This window comes from Trachurus japonicus, chromosome 20 (assembly GCF_045865225.1).
Source record: "Trachurus japonicus isolate A0001 chromosome 20, Traja_1.0".
Lineage (NCBI taxonomy): Eukaryota > Metazoa > Chordata > Actinopteri > Carangiformes > Carangidae > Trachurus > Trachurus japonicus.
The window spans coordinates 14,064,708-14,078,680 of NC_140926.1; the positions used below are offsets into that span (position 1 = coordinate 14,064,708).

The following is a 13,973-nucleotide window of genomic DNA, read 5'->3' on the forward strand; positions in this document are numbered from 1 at the left end:
GGAAAAAGGTGAATGCAAACAGGAATTCCGGCACACAAAGAAAAACACACGGCCTCAGGCTGAGAAAACAAGAGCAGGGAGTTTTTGGGACGAGGAGGGGATACTTAATGTGTAGAGCGAACACGTGTGCGTCGTTATTTGGCAGGAAGAAGAGAGGCTGCATTGTTGATGTGATGGTATTACATATGTGTGTGTGTGTGTGTGTGCGTGCCGTGTTATCTCTTACACATGCTGGTTGTTTGACAGAGGAGTCGTCTCTGTGCTGCTCTCAGGTCTGATGGCTGCCAGTAACACACTGGAAAAGGACAATGCACATTCATAACGGCGCCCGATTTTCGAATGTTTGTGCCTTTTTGTGTCTCGGGTTTAGTCTCTGTAGCTTATTGCCGTGCGTTTAGTTGAAATTTTCCATGTTTCCACAAACAATTCATGTTATCTGGCGTCGCATTCGGCGTCGTCCCTTTTTATTTATTATGTGTATAAGCTGATTTCCACATGCACGGCTGACAAATCTGTCCCCAGATAGAAAATAAGTGAGCTGTTTGCGACAATACTGGCTGATGCTTGATGGATAAAACATTCCTGCTCTGTCTGTGCAGCTTTGCAGTGATTTTTCAAGGATTTCACCTGAATTCATCCCATGTTGCTCTTAATGCACAGAGCGGGTTGTAAACAGCGAGTCAGAGAGTTGAGCAGAAATCAGTGTCAACGGTCTTGACATGATGTAATGACAATTAATAATTGAAATCGGACAATAAACTATTTTTATTTCCAGCAGTGATGGATAACAAAAGCCACCGTTGATGCATCTTATTATATATGTGACATATGTTGTTATTTTTAGACTGTTTATGCTCTCGAGCGTTGGGATCTCATGGAAAGCGTGATTTAAGACGGTGGAGGTTTGTGTGTGTGTGTGTGTGTGTGTGTGTGTGTGGGCCTGACTGGTAGCTTGTAGCGTGCCTGCTCCTCCACATGGAATTCATTACATCTCTGTGGGATGTTTATTTTCTCTATTAATCCCTGTTCCTCTATTATCAAGAGCTCCATCAAAACTGCCCCAAACGACTGCCCTTCAGGAGAGCTGGCATTCACACAAACACACTCACACTCTCTCACACACTTTACACTTTGCTTTTATAAATGAACAGCACATTAGTCTCCATGTTAGTCCAACCCGTCCAGTCGGAGTTTACCATTCTACCTCTTTTTTTTTGCCATTTTTCTTCCCTCGGTGACGTATTGCTGCTCTGCGATTTAATTGCAGGGCTGAATTCGCCCTCTGGACCTCGTTGCATCGACGTGTTGTGATAATCTCTACAACAACTGTGAAGTTTATATTGCCATTCTTAATTGTTTAGCGCACACAGAAGCAAATTCTTTCCCCCCCAGATGAAAGGGGCCCGTGCAACCCGGAGCATATGTCTTCCATTTACTGCCGGTGGTTTTGACCTTTCAACAAATTGGTCTGCGTGTTTTGATTTGTGTGATTTGTATTTTCACCACTTTAGAGCCCACAGTATCCCCAGAAAAAACATATAACCTGAACATGTGGACAGTTAGAAAGGGCCGCTGCCAGATCTCATAAGAGAAAGCTTCACTTTCAAGGTGAGGTTTAGATTTGAGATTGATTAGGACGACTCAAAGTAGGATTTAAGATGGTTAGAGGTTAGGTTTCCACTGGTGGCCAATAGCAATTCATCAAAAGTGCTAATGTGTTTATGTGCTGTCTTGGGCAAACAGTAACAGACTATATGCAACACATTTTTTTAACCCAACTATAAACTATAACTCTTCTCTACCTCTGGAAGTTGAAGGTGAAAAATGGCACATCCTCCTCTCCAGAGAAAACTCATGTCTCTTTGTCTTTGTCTCCATGCAGGCCACTCGAGCTACACTGACAACTCACTGTTCGTCGCTGGGTGACTCTCTAAGGAAGGAAAATGAGCTGGCGCTGATCATCGATGGTCAGACTCTGAAATATGCACTGTCCTTCGAGCTCCGCCAGGCCTTCCTCGACTTGGCATTGTCCTGCAAAGCTGTCATCTGCTGCCGGTAGGGGAGACTCTAACACATACACATCCAAAAACACACACACTTTGGATTTATTACAGGGTAGAGAGCTTGGAAAACGATTTAATTCTGACAAAAAATATAGATATAAATAGGTGTTTTTCTTTACAGTATTAGCGTTCATCCGTTTATTGATATTTCAGCTTTCAATGAACTATTGTTTGGAAGAAAAGCAAATTTATCCTCGGTTCAGAAAATGGAATCATTCAAAACGAAAAGGAAATGACGATTTGTCTTGGTCATTTTTGATGAAATTTCATGCTGTTGAAACCGAGCATGGAAAAGTAGGGCAAATTAAATCAGCACTTGGTGCCTGTAAAAGGATCACGAAGGCAGAAAATCCTACGCAAACGCGCACAATGTTCGTAAAAGATGTCACTGCCGACAAAGCTTACGTCTTGTGACCAAAAAAAAAAAAAAAGCTGAAACAAATCAGTCCGCAAGAAGTCTAGACAAAGTCTGGAATTTTAATCTATCAGGAGGATGAGCTTTCTGTATCAGAAACATTTTTGTTTTTTTTACGGATACACAGTATCATTGTGCTATTGTGGGAACTCCCCTTTGTCCAGAGAAAAGGGAAGAGATGTTGTCTACACAACCTCCTGAATGCGTTTTAATTCATTGTTTGGACCTGCAAATGCCTTTTTTTTCACAAAAACACTAAAGCCTCTTTTTGTCCTGCACCTGTTTTTACTGTAAAAACACAACAGACGACATCTTTGATATAAATCCTTTGGGTTTCTTTGGAAAAGCTAACAACTGTGAATCTTAGTTGGCACAGTTAGGATAATTCTCAGTGTTGTGTGCAAGGTAGAAGTGTGTGAGTGTGTTAGTGTGTATGTGTCCATGCATGGGCCCGCTGCATACCTGCATGTGTCGGTGTAAAGGTTGTCGGTTGCCCACGGTCAGCAAATGAATGAGGATGATAAAAGGCTGCTCAGCAGGAGTAATGTAATACAATCAGCTGCATGGAAATGTCAAAGTCATGACTCACTTATTGCCTGTACATCAGGAAAGGGTACCAATGCACACACACACACACACACACACTCTCACACTCACACACACACACAGGCACTGCCATTGATACAAAGTGCACTCTGTTCATACGATGTTTACTGCGCGTTCCCTTTTTTGGTCATGTTCCATTCAGCACCAGCTGTGATGTTTAATAAAAGAGTTTCCACTCGTCTTTTGTCTGTGTGTGCGCATGTAAGTACGTGTGCACGTGCGAGTGTGAGTGTGTGTGAGTATGTGTGTGCGCTGCAGCCAGGAGGGAAGTAATTGACTCTCTTGCGTATCCAGCCCATATCCGGACTCAGGTCTCACAGGCCTTGCAAACAGCCTCCAGCTTTCTCTCCTCCCCTCCATCCCTCTCTCTGTGCACCTCCGTCCCTCTGTTGCTCTATCCTCGGCCGCGGCTTCGTATCAAACATCAATTCTTTTTTCATTCAAAGCCAAATGTGCCTGCAGGACCAAATTTGAAAGCATGTGAAGTATTGAATGTTTGAATTTAATATCTCCAGTGTTGAGATCGATAATTAACTCTTGAGTTTTGATCATGTGCATAAGAGAAAACCGATGGTTTAAAGCTTTTGTTTGTTAGTATGAGGCTTGTTCAATACTACACAACCAAAGATTTACACAGAAAACTCTGTTTTAGATCATATCTTATTTAAGCTGCTTGTGTTTACACTTTTAACATTTTAGATATTTGTTAAATATTTACACAAAAATCGGAAAAAAGGAAAAAATCTGTTGACTGGATACCGGTAAATATTTATATTTTGCTTTGATCCTTATGCACATGCACCCTCTTATAATGTCCCATTATAAGTTACATTAGAGACCTCATGAGATTAATTTACAGAGGAGAACGAAGAAGAAAATACTGATGAGAGGAAAAGTTTGTGTTTGTGTTCTTCCCCTTAGAAACCTTAGCTTTACCTCACAACCCCGTGGGAGGTCTGTGTGTGTCTATCTAATCAAATTTGTGGGTGAATCCTGTAATGAGTGCGTTTGTGCATCCGTTTCTCTGTATTTGTTAATTAGGCGCCCGGCCCGCGTCCGATGAGCTATAGCTTTGACTTTTAAGTATAGAGGTGTCTGTGAGATAAGGTTTCATCTGCTGTATGTACGTGATGGTTTGGGAATGTGTGTCCGTGTGTGTGTGTGTGTGTGTGTGTGTGTGTGTGTGTGCGTCTCAGGGGCGGCAGAGTGGAGTGCACTCGTACGCATGGGTTCCTGACTTCACTGTGCGTTTGTTTATAGGAGGACTTAGCTGCTGCTTATTTTCTGCTCAGTTCCACCGTGAAGAGCGGCGGGAGACTTTCATCTCTCCAATGCCACTTTACACAATCCCAGACACTGTTAGCAGTGTTTAGAGGAAAGGTAGAGCGGGAACGAGAGCGAGGGAGAGCGAGAGATAAAGGGAGATTTGTGATCAGACGCACTCGCACACACTTCAGACGCAGGAACAGGAAAAACAAAGAGCAGAGGTTGATCCCATCCTTCAGCAGCGGCTTCAGAGGCCAAGACTCTGTCTGAGGTTTTTCCCCTGGAAATATCTGGCAGTGCGTGCAGTGGGAGACGAGAGGAGTGCGTTTGTGTGTGTGCGTGCGTGCGTGTGTGTTTGTACATGTGTGTGTTTTTGTGGACACAAATGTATGAATGCTAACCACCAGACCACCCAGCTCTGTGATTCAAACTTGACCGGGATATGATCCTACTTCCATATTCATAGAAGATTAACCATCTTTATGACCTGTGGGCTACAGCCTGAGGGTGTGTATGTGTGTGTTTGCGTGTGTGTGTGTGTGTGTGAGAGAGCGCATGTGTGCGACTAGTCATACATCTGCTCATGATTTCATTTTGCCGTATCTTCATCAAAGCATCCAGTTGTGTTCTGTTTGCATGTGATGGCTCATGCGGCCGCACATAATTTAATTTTGTAATATCATTATCAGAGCATTGACAAACATGGAGCGGCGGATGTAGTGCTACAGCTGTACCTGACACACACACACAGACACACACCCACACACACACACACCCACACACACATAGACACACAGTCATTGTGTAAGTGGCTCCTCCTCTCTCTAGGAACTGTTTGAAGTGGATAGTTCAACGTTGATGCTCAAATTACTATGAACTAATGCATCACTGAGGCTCCAGTAATTACTATAATCAAGTAAAATGTAATATAAATATCTAATATCTGGATTCAGGTTAATCTTTATAAATGCAGTGGCGTGTTTGTTGCACAGCTTCTTTGTGCTACTGTGAAAAATCTGCCCTTCCTTTACCACTGACAGTTTCTGGCACTAACGCTGTACATAAACTCAGTCCTTTACTGCGGGAAATATAACTTCCTTTGTTGTCCAAGTTTAATCCCAGTTCCAGTATCAGTTTTCCCCCTCCATATCTCCTCCTCTTGGATATGTATTTGTTTTCACTGTACAGGTCGCAGGTAATAAAAGGTAAGACTCACTGAATGAATGACAGTGAACTGGCAGCAGGAACCGCCTCCTCATATACTAAAGTGTGTTTTGAAAACAGAGATGAAGACAAATCCCGTCTTTATTCTCAGGGTCCAGAGCGTAAACACCGTGTGCGGTTGGATTTTTCTCACACAACCTCCTCAAACCGGTTAAACATGATACGTACAGTACTGTATTCACTTCACTCATCATTTATTCCAATGGCAGATGAGGAGGAGGAGGAGGAGGGGAGGGGTGGTGATGATAATAAAGGATGGTAACACTTTACTTGAATGGGTATTCATAAGATTGACATAACAGCTGTCATAAACATCAATGAATACGTATGACAGCTGTCGTTAAGTGTCATTCGGTAAGTTATGTCACTTTTGATGCAAAGTTGACATTATTTGAGATGTTTTGGTTCTGACAACTTGACATAAAGACAATTTAAACTGTCATAGCAGACCTAATTGCCAAACTTTAAAAATGATGTCAAGTTCTCATAACAAAAACATCTGAAATAATGTCAACTTTGCATCAAAAGTGACATAACTTACCGAATGACACTTAACGACAGCTGTCATAAGTATTCATTGATGTTTATGACAGCTGTTATGTCAATCTTATGAATACCCATTCAAGTAAAGTGTTACCTAAAGGATCAATAGGGAAATAACAGACACAGTAGAGTGGGTGATGTGGGATGGATTCGCTGCACTTGAAAAAATATCCACAGTACTTAGGCAGCCGTCGTTTCGTCTGCGCGGCCCGGAGGGGATGCGCCTGTAATGGAGCCGCCCTCTGTCCTCCATTGTCAGCGGAGAGACAGAACCGGTTACAGACAGAGGATCAGTGATACAGGTCAAGAGGGTGGAGTACCACTGGAAACACACACACACACACTCTAAGACGCAGGCATGCACACACACATCGTATATAAACACAGCAAACGCGAGCTATGCGGAGTCTTATTAGCAGAACAGTGAATCATTGTTTCCTAATACCTGGTGAAGAGCAGTAAACAGAGCCGTGCCAGCCGCTCATCCATCTCCCACTTTTCCCCTTTCAACTGTTTCCAGTTATTAGTTTCCCAGACTTTGTTCTTTTCTCTCCTAATGGCTGTTTTTTTTCTTTCTTTCTTTCGTTCTCTCTAAATTTATCTTGTTTTCCTTCTGTCTTTCTCACAGTGTTTTATAATTTTCCCCCACGTCTCCACCCTCAAGCCCCCTTAAAAAAAAAAAGAGGACAGCTGTGTGCGTTTAATATCAACCACCACCCCGCCTCTTATCCGTCTCCCCCGTTGCTTTGTTCCTCAGAGTGTCTCCGCTGCAGAAGTCGGAGATCGTGGATATGGTGAAGAAACACGTGAAAGCCATCACGCTGGCGATAGGCGACGGGGCCAACGACGTGGGAATGATCCAGACGGCTCACGTAGGCGTGGGGATCAGCGGCAACGAGGGCATGCAGGCCACCAACTCCTCCGACTACTCCATAGCACAGGTGGGGGGTGGAGAGAGTCATTCATTCACATGTGGTCAGATACATTACAGGCTTTACATGGACGGAGACAATGGACACATGGTTGGCTGTCCACCAGGACCGAAGTGTCTTCAGGCGAGACACTGAATCCTTTACCTGCTCAAATGTTCAGTTGATCCCGACCTTTGACCTCGCTTTTTGGGGGGACAGCTGAAAGGAGGTCCCTCAAGTATCATGTCAGTGTTGGTATTCTGAGTCGAGATGAAAGCCTGAAAGTAAATACAGAGGAATGAGTAATGACATTTAAGCTGATTGAGGCATGATTTTATTTTTTATCCAATAAAAATTGCAGCTTTGTTCTCTTTTTTTATTGATTTATTGAGGAAATTGATTGTTATAGATAGCTAATCGTTAAATTCTCATAAGTGAAACATAACAAGGAGCCTTGTAGGAGCTGATGTGGTGATTTACAACTTTTCTCTGTTTTTTTTTTTCTTTTCTTTTTTTTGAACAAATTGATTTTACATACTTAAAGCAGAAGTAAGTGGTCCGGTCGTTTTCGCTAATGCTGCGTTCCAGGTAGGCTTTTGAAATCGTAAATTACAGCTTCAAGTCACAACTTACGACTTTGTAGCGTTCCAGGCAACCCACTCGTGTTTTTCCGACCTGTTTTACCGGTGAAAGTCACTATAACGGCCACTCGTAACTTCAGACCCGTGAACTTGTACCAGATCGAACTGGTACCACTTCACGGTCGGAAAAATACGAGTTTCCTTGAACGCACCATAACAGTCCTCGTCCCTACGTCGCCACATTCATGGCGTCCCTTGGCTGCACACACAGCCCTGCATGCTGTTCTCTCTCCTCATTGGATAAAAACTGTAGGATACGATAAATGTTTTCTCTTCGGCTCAGAGCAGAGGGACTGACAGACCCGTGTTTCAGACCAAACACTCTATGTAAGTGATTGCTGTCGGAAGATATAACTATTTAAGACTTATATTAACACAAATATATCACTTACTTCTGCTTTAAACACACTTACAGAATATTTCTTATTAAAAGCTTTAAATTCTTTTGTTGCATATCTGAGTAAACTTTTCTCTGTTTTATGTCATTTTAATTCAATATCTTAAATAAGAAATTTGAAGTCTGAAAATCTGGTATTTATTTTATGTACTGGACAAGCAAAAATAATAGACGAGAATAAATTAGAATTAGATTTGAATGGTTGATTTCTCAATAATTTAAATAACATCACAGTGACAGCTCAGTGAAATCCAACCAGGACTCTCGTCTTTTCTGTGTCTGTCTCTGTCACTTTCACTGTTGACTTGTTTACCACAGCCCCCGGGCGTCTTACACAGCTTACCTCTTATCAGTGCTCACCCCCCCCCCCCCATGTCTCCTCTTTCTTATTCCTTTTAATCTTCATTCTCTTCCCCTCTTGTCTCCGATTGGCAGTTCTCCTACCTGGAGAAGCTGCTATTGGTCCACGGGGCGTGGAGCTACAACCGTGTGACAAAGTGCATCCTCTACTGTTTCTATAAGAACGTGGTCCTCTACATTATCGAGGTAGGACACACCCTCTCTGCTTTACACACACACACACGCACTTACACACACATAGTTACATTAACAGAGACGTTTTGCAGCTGTTTGTCGACATGGCTGACAGTGATGGACGAGGTGCCCTTCTGGTGTCTGCTTTCTGTCTCTTATGCACACACACACACACACATAGACATAGACACAGCAGGCGACCCTTGGAGCCAAGGTCTTGTCACTACTGATCTAAACATTTTTTTTTCTGTGCAAGTGTGTGTGTGTGTGCGTGTGTGAGAGATGAAGGGGGCAACACTGGAGCCCTGGTCTGCCTGTTATGATGGGTATTTGTCAGCTGTGCTCCACCCCCCAAACCCCCCATCACCCTCTGTCTGACATTAAGGATGCCAGCAGGTGCAGGTCGGCATGGGAGCCGCAGCCTTTAGCCCACTGTCCCACTCAAACCACCACTCTGTGTGTGTGTTAGTATGATTATCTCACATGATTGGCTCCCTGCGGGGTCAAAGGTCAGAGACGGTCTCTGTCCACTTAGTGGAGACAGAATAAGGGGGATGGGTGTGTGTGTGAGAGTGTTGTTTTGTGTATCTGACCTCACCCCTGGGCCGTATGCTCCACTGTATGCCCCAGGAATGCCAAAACTCCCACTAGTGGCCCCAAACATTTTCTCTATCTGCCCCTGGATCAGCCTGTGTCTGCTGCTGCTGCTGCTGCGTAACCGTGAGAGAGAGCGCGAGGTGTTAATGAAGGTTTCCCTTGGGCCAGAGTCACATTTAGGCCTCGTGTTTCAGTAAATGAACTTCTATAAAGTCAGACAGTGGTTTAGGAGCCAGCCACAACTCGCGCGAGGAATGCTTTTAAAACCTCGTGCCAGATGTTTAAATGGAGCCACAGGAAGTGCAGCTGAGTGTATTTTATATTCGAGAAAGAAAAAAAAAGGCAATGTAAAGATAATTGTCATCACCAAAAGTGGAATAACTTTTGTAAACAAAGCAATTTCCAAAAATAGGAGCGTGAATGTCGACCCAGCTGCTTCCTGATGCACAGGTGATATTTCCTAATGAGGTTTGGATGAATTACTCATCAGCCTTTTATGTGTCATTTAGTTAAAATCCGAAAGCCTCTGCTCAGTTTGTAAGAAGGATCTCATCTCTTCACCCGCTATAAGATAGAAAAAGCTTTGTGCACAAACTTTCTAGCTAATTTTTCAAGGTAAACTGTGTACAGAGGCATAAATCTGGCTCCATCTCCCACTATCAGTGCTTCCCTAAGGCGGCTTTACCCTCCACTATTGTTCCTCTCATCCTCTCTCATCCCTCTCTTTGTGTCCCAGCTCTGGTTTGCCTTTGTGAACGGGTTCTCTGGCCAGATCCTGTTTGAGCGCTGGTGTATCGGCCTCTACAACGTGGTGAGTATCCGTCCTCACACATGCTATTTCACTCTTTCACTCTTTTCCTTTCCTGTTCTCTCTTTCTCTCTCTCTCTTATCAGCCCCCAGACACACTTAGCTGATGTTAATTGTCCTCTCTTACCCTCCGCCTATCTGTCCATCAATCACTCCACTTTGTCTTCTTATCGCTGCTCTTTCTACATGCCAGACATTCGTTTGCATGTGTGTGTGTGTTGCCTTCAGGCCCCACGTTAAACTCCTTTTAATTGCTTTGAGCCTGATATTAACATCGATATTCCAGCTAATTGAAATGTTCGTATACACACAGCTCAGTCTTTATGTCCATTAATGATTGAATACGTCTCTTGTGTGTGTGTGTGTGATCCAGATATTTACTGCGCTGCCTCCGTTCACTTTGGGGATATTCGACCGGCCGTGCAGCCAGCAGAACATGCTCCGATTCCCGCAGCTCTACCGAATCACCCAGAATGCCGAGGGCTTCAACACCAAGGTAAGAGCTGCAGACGCTTTCACAATTAATCGTGGTATTAAACGCCACAATTAATTTATCGCAAAGATTCCTAAATACCGTCACTTTCCAAAAAAGATTATGTCGGAACCATCTCGACAGATGTGCGCCAAAGTAAAGGTAAATGCACAGATACTGATCCATTTACCTAATGTAACATTGAATTGGTACGAATTTAAAAGTTTGTGTGTCATTTGTAATTGAAAAAAAAACAATTATTTAAAGCAGAAGTAAGCGATCCGGTCGTTTTGGCTAATGCTGCGTTCCAGGCAGGCTTTTGAAACCGTAAATTACAGCTTCAAGTCACGACTTACGACTTTGTAGCGTTCCAGGCAACCCACTCAATTTTTTCCGACCTGTTTTACCTGTGAAAGTCACTATAACGGCCACTCGTAACTTCTGACCCGTGAACTCGTACCAGATCAAACTGGTACGACTTCACAGGTCGGAAAAACACGAGTTATGGGTTGCCTTGAACGCACCATTACGTCTTGTCAGCCGATGGAGTTAGCAACCCCCGCCCTCGTCCCTACGTCACCACATTCAGGCGCATCCCTTGGCTGCACACACAGCCCTGCATGCCGTTCTCTCTCCTCATTGGATAAAACTTGTAGGATACGAGAAAAGTTTTCTCCTCGGCTCAGAGCAGAGCAGAGTGACTGACAGACCCGTGTTTCGGTCCAAACACTCTATGTAAGTGATTGCTGTCGGAAGATATAACTATTTAAGACTTATATTAACACAAAAATATCGCTTACTTCTGCTTTAAATAAACTTAAACATTTGGTATAAATGAGAATTAATTCCCCTGAGGAATATAATTGGTCCTTTATTAATAGATACTTTGTGTAAATGATTAGCTTAATTAATTAGTTTGACATTTATTTTGCACATACATAGTGTTGTGAAATTAATTAATGCATTATAATTGTGATAATCGTAATACCGTGATTATTTCTCTGACCAAGAAAATCTATAATCGTGACATCCCTACTGCACACACGCGTGCATGCACTGACGGTCTACGTTCACCAACGCACGCAAACGAACCACGTGCTGCGTCTTAAAAATCAAAGATAAATCTGTCATGTCATTTTTTTTTTTTACCCTCTGCGTTCGCCCCCGTCGCACCGCGTGGCCGTGGCGGCTCGGTGGGGGCCGGCGATGAGTGATGCCTGCTGTTTGTTTGGGACGCCGGCGAGTAAACAAGTGTGGCATGGAGGCCGGGACGTTCCCATGGCAACCCCTAATGAGATTCATAGGGCCAGAATAAGGAAGTCTTTCATTTTTAGAGGGTACACCACCAGCAGCAACCCAAGCTACTGTATGTGTGTGAGTGTGTGGTAATCTGTGTGTGTGTGTGTGTGTGTGTGTACAGTACAGGAGGCAAGAACACAGTGGCAGTTGTGTGTTAGCGTGAAGAATTGCAGTTTTTGTATGTTTTTACTGTATGTGTGTGGGCATAAATGTGCTTTGACATTAGTTAGCACTGACATGTCTCTGCCCGTCTCTCTTCTCTCTCTGTCTCTGTCTTTCAGGTGTTTTGGGGACATTGTATCAACGCACTGATTCATTCAATTATTCTCTTTTGGTTTCCACTTAAGATGTTAGAGCATGGTAAGTGACTTAAGCGCAGTAATTTCTACTGACCGGCCCCAAACCGTGAAGGTTAGCGGTTTGTCATGAGGCATCTTCTTCCTCTCTCTCTCCTCCTCTCCAGACTCTCCTTTCCAGAACGGCCAAGGAAACGACTACCTGTTTGCAGGAAACATGGTCTACACAGTAAGCATCTCACTTGTATTTACTATGTCTGTTTTTGTTTGTATTACTTTTTTTTCTTTCGAATGTGTGTGTGTGTGTGTCTTTTGGCATTCAGATGCGTTCATATTTCTGCATCTGCACAGTATTTGTGTACACACCAGCTTCCTCCGAGTCATTATGAGTCTCCAGTCAATCTGAACTCACTCGTCTAGCCACTCTGGCTCCTCTCCTCTTCATCGTCTTTTCTCTCCATCTCCCAGTCACCACCGCTATCATTTTACTCCCTAACAGTCTCATGTGAATGTCAGTGATGTTTATTTGTTGTATTATGTGTGTGTAGACTGCAGGGGTCTTCTGCGGGGGCCTCGAGTATTTCTGCTGAGTTTACTGCAAAACATTAATGTTTATTATCTGCACTGTCGCCACTGAATTAATCCGGTTTCTCTGTTTTTTTCTGTTTGTTTTTTTTATTTGCCTTCCTTCTCCCCTGCCTGTGTGTGTGTGTGTGTGTGTGTGTGTGTGTGTCTGTGTGTGTCTGTGTGTGTGTAGTATGTGGTAGTTACAGTGTGTCTTAAAGCTGGAATGGAGACCACCGCCTGGACCAGGGTAGGAACATTAACACACTCTAATATGCCACACCACATGCGCTGTATTTTACTGAACCGTTGATAAATAAAGAGGAGGGGCGCGCTCTGTGAGGATCTCATACAACCTGGTCTAAATGCTTCACAGTCAGGGAAGGCTTGGGAAAAGATGTGGCTTACCTTGATCTTGTGGCCGAGGTTTGAGGTTTCTCAAACTGCACTTGCTTGCGCCTTTTTTTTTTTTTTTTCCCAAACGCCTTTGGTAGGAGAACAGCAATTTTTAAAATATTTTTTCTCCCTCATCGCCACTGTGCAATACTTCAACCTTATCCACTGACAATAAAACTCGTTAAAATAACACTTCTTCACCATTTGCGTCATCACGAGGCGTTTACTGTGATGAACCTGCGAGAAGTGTTGAATTTTCTTCTAACATATGAGTCTTGTGAGGCATGAATGGGCGGCGTTACAGCTCAGACAAAGCAAAGGAGAAAAACAGATCAGAAAACAGAGAGATTACCATCTGTTAGATTAATACTAAATACAGAGAGTGAAACAGATTTAATTGAACACAGATGTCCTCATTCCTTTAAGAATATAATTTTACACTCATCTGTAGAAGTTTATATTATAAAGGTTGTGAACCAAACAGCCGGAGGGGCTTTGAGCAGATTTCCTGTGAACAAACAAAATCAAGAAAAATGGGAACCACAATATCACAGCACTTTGATATATTGAAATTTTAACTTTGGAAATGAAAAATCAAGCTTGCAGGAAAACACTAAAATGGTAAATTTACATGCAGCACATGTTTCCTAGCTTAACCAACATGGCACGCATAATTGCACTGAAGTGAACTGTTGCTGCGTTCAAAACAACTTGGACGTCGGAATTCCCAACTCAGAAATTTCCGACATCATTGCGTTCCCGGCGCTGCAGGAACTTGGAAGAGAAAAAACATGGATACCCATACGAAAAATATATGCAGCAGCAAATTATGTTTATTTTGGAGGCAAATGAAGAGGAGAGGAGAGACCGGAGATGAGTGCACATAGCCTAGATAACTGTTACACACAGGGTTCTAAATTAACTTTTTAGATCACCAGCCA

At 43.2% G+C, this 13,973-nt stretch overlaps 1 protein-coding gene across 18 annotated transcripts in view; it reads left to right on the forward strand.

The window, feature by feature from the left end:
- Positions 1–13,973, forward strand: part of atp8a2 (ATPase phospholipid transporting 8A2) — a 56,674-nt gene that overhangs the window by 31,889 nt on the left and 10,812 nt on the right. For all 18 annotated transcript variants that reach the window (XR_015034490.1, XR_015034492.1, XR_015034488.1 and 15 more), the window contains 8 exons: positions 1,883–2,055; positions 6,875–7,058; positions 8,502–8,612; positions 9,934–10,008; positions 10,379–10,501; positions 12,058–12,136; positions 12,240–12,301; positions 12,830–12,886. Coding sequence is in view for 11 of the 18 variants with exons in the window: in XM_085763106.1 (XP_085619232.1) it covers positions 1,883–2,055; positions 6,875–7,058; positions 8,502–8,612; positions 9,934–10,008; positions 10,379–10,501; positions 12,058–12,136; positions 12,240–12,301; positions 12,830–12,886 (864 nt within the window). In the remaining 7 variants the exon portion in view is untranslated. The remainder of the gene's footprint in view (positions 1–1,882; positions 2,056–6,874; positions 7,059–8,501; positions 8,613–9,933; positions 10,009–10,378; positions 10,502–12,057; positions 12,137–12,239; positions 12,302–12,829; positions 12,887–13,973) is intronic.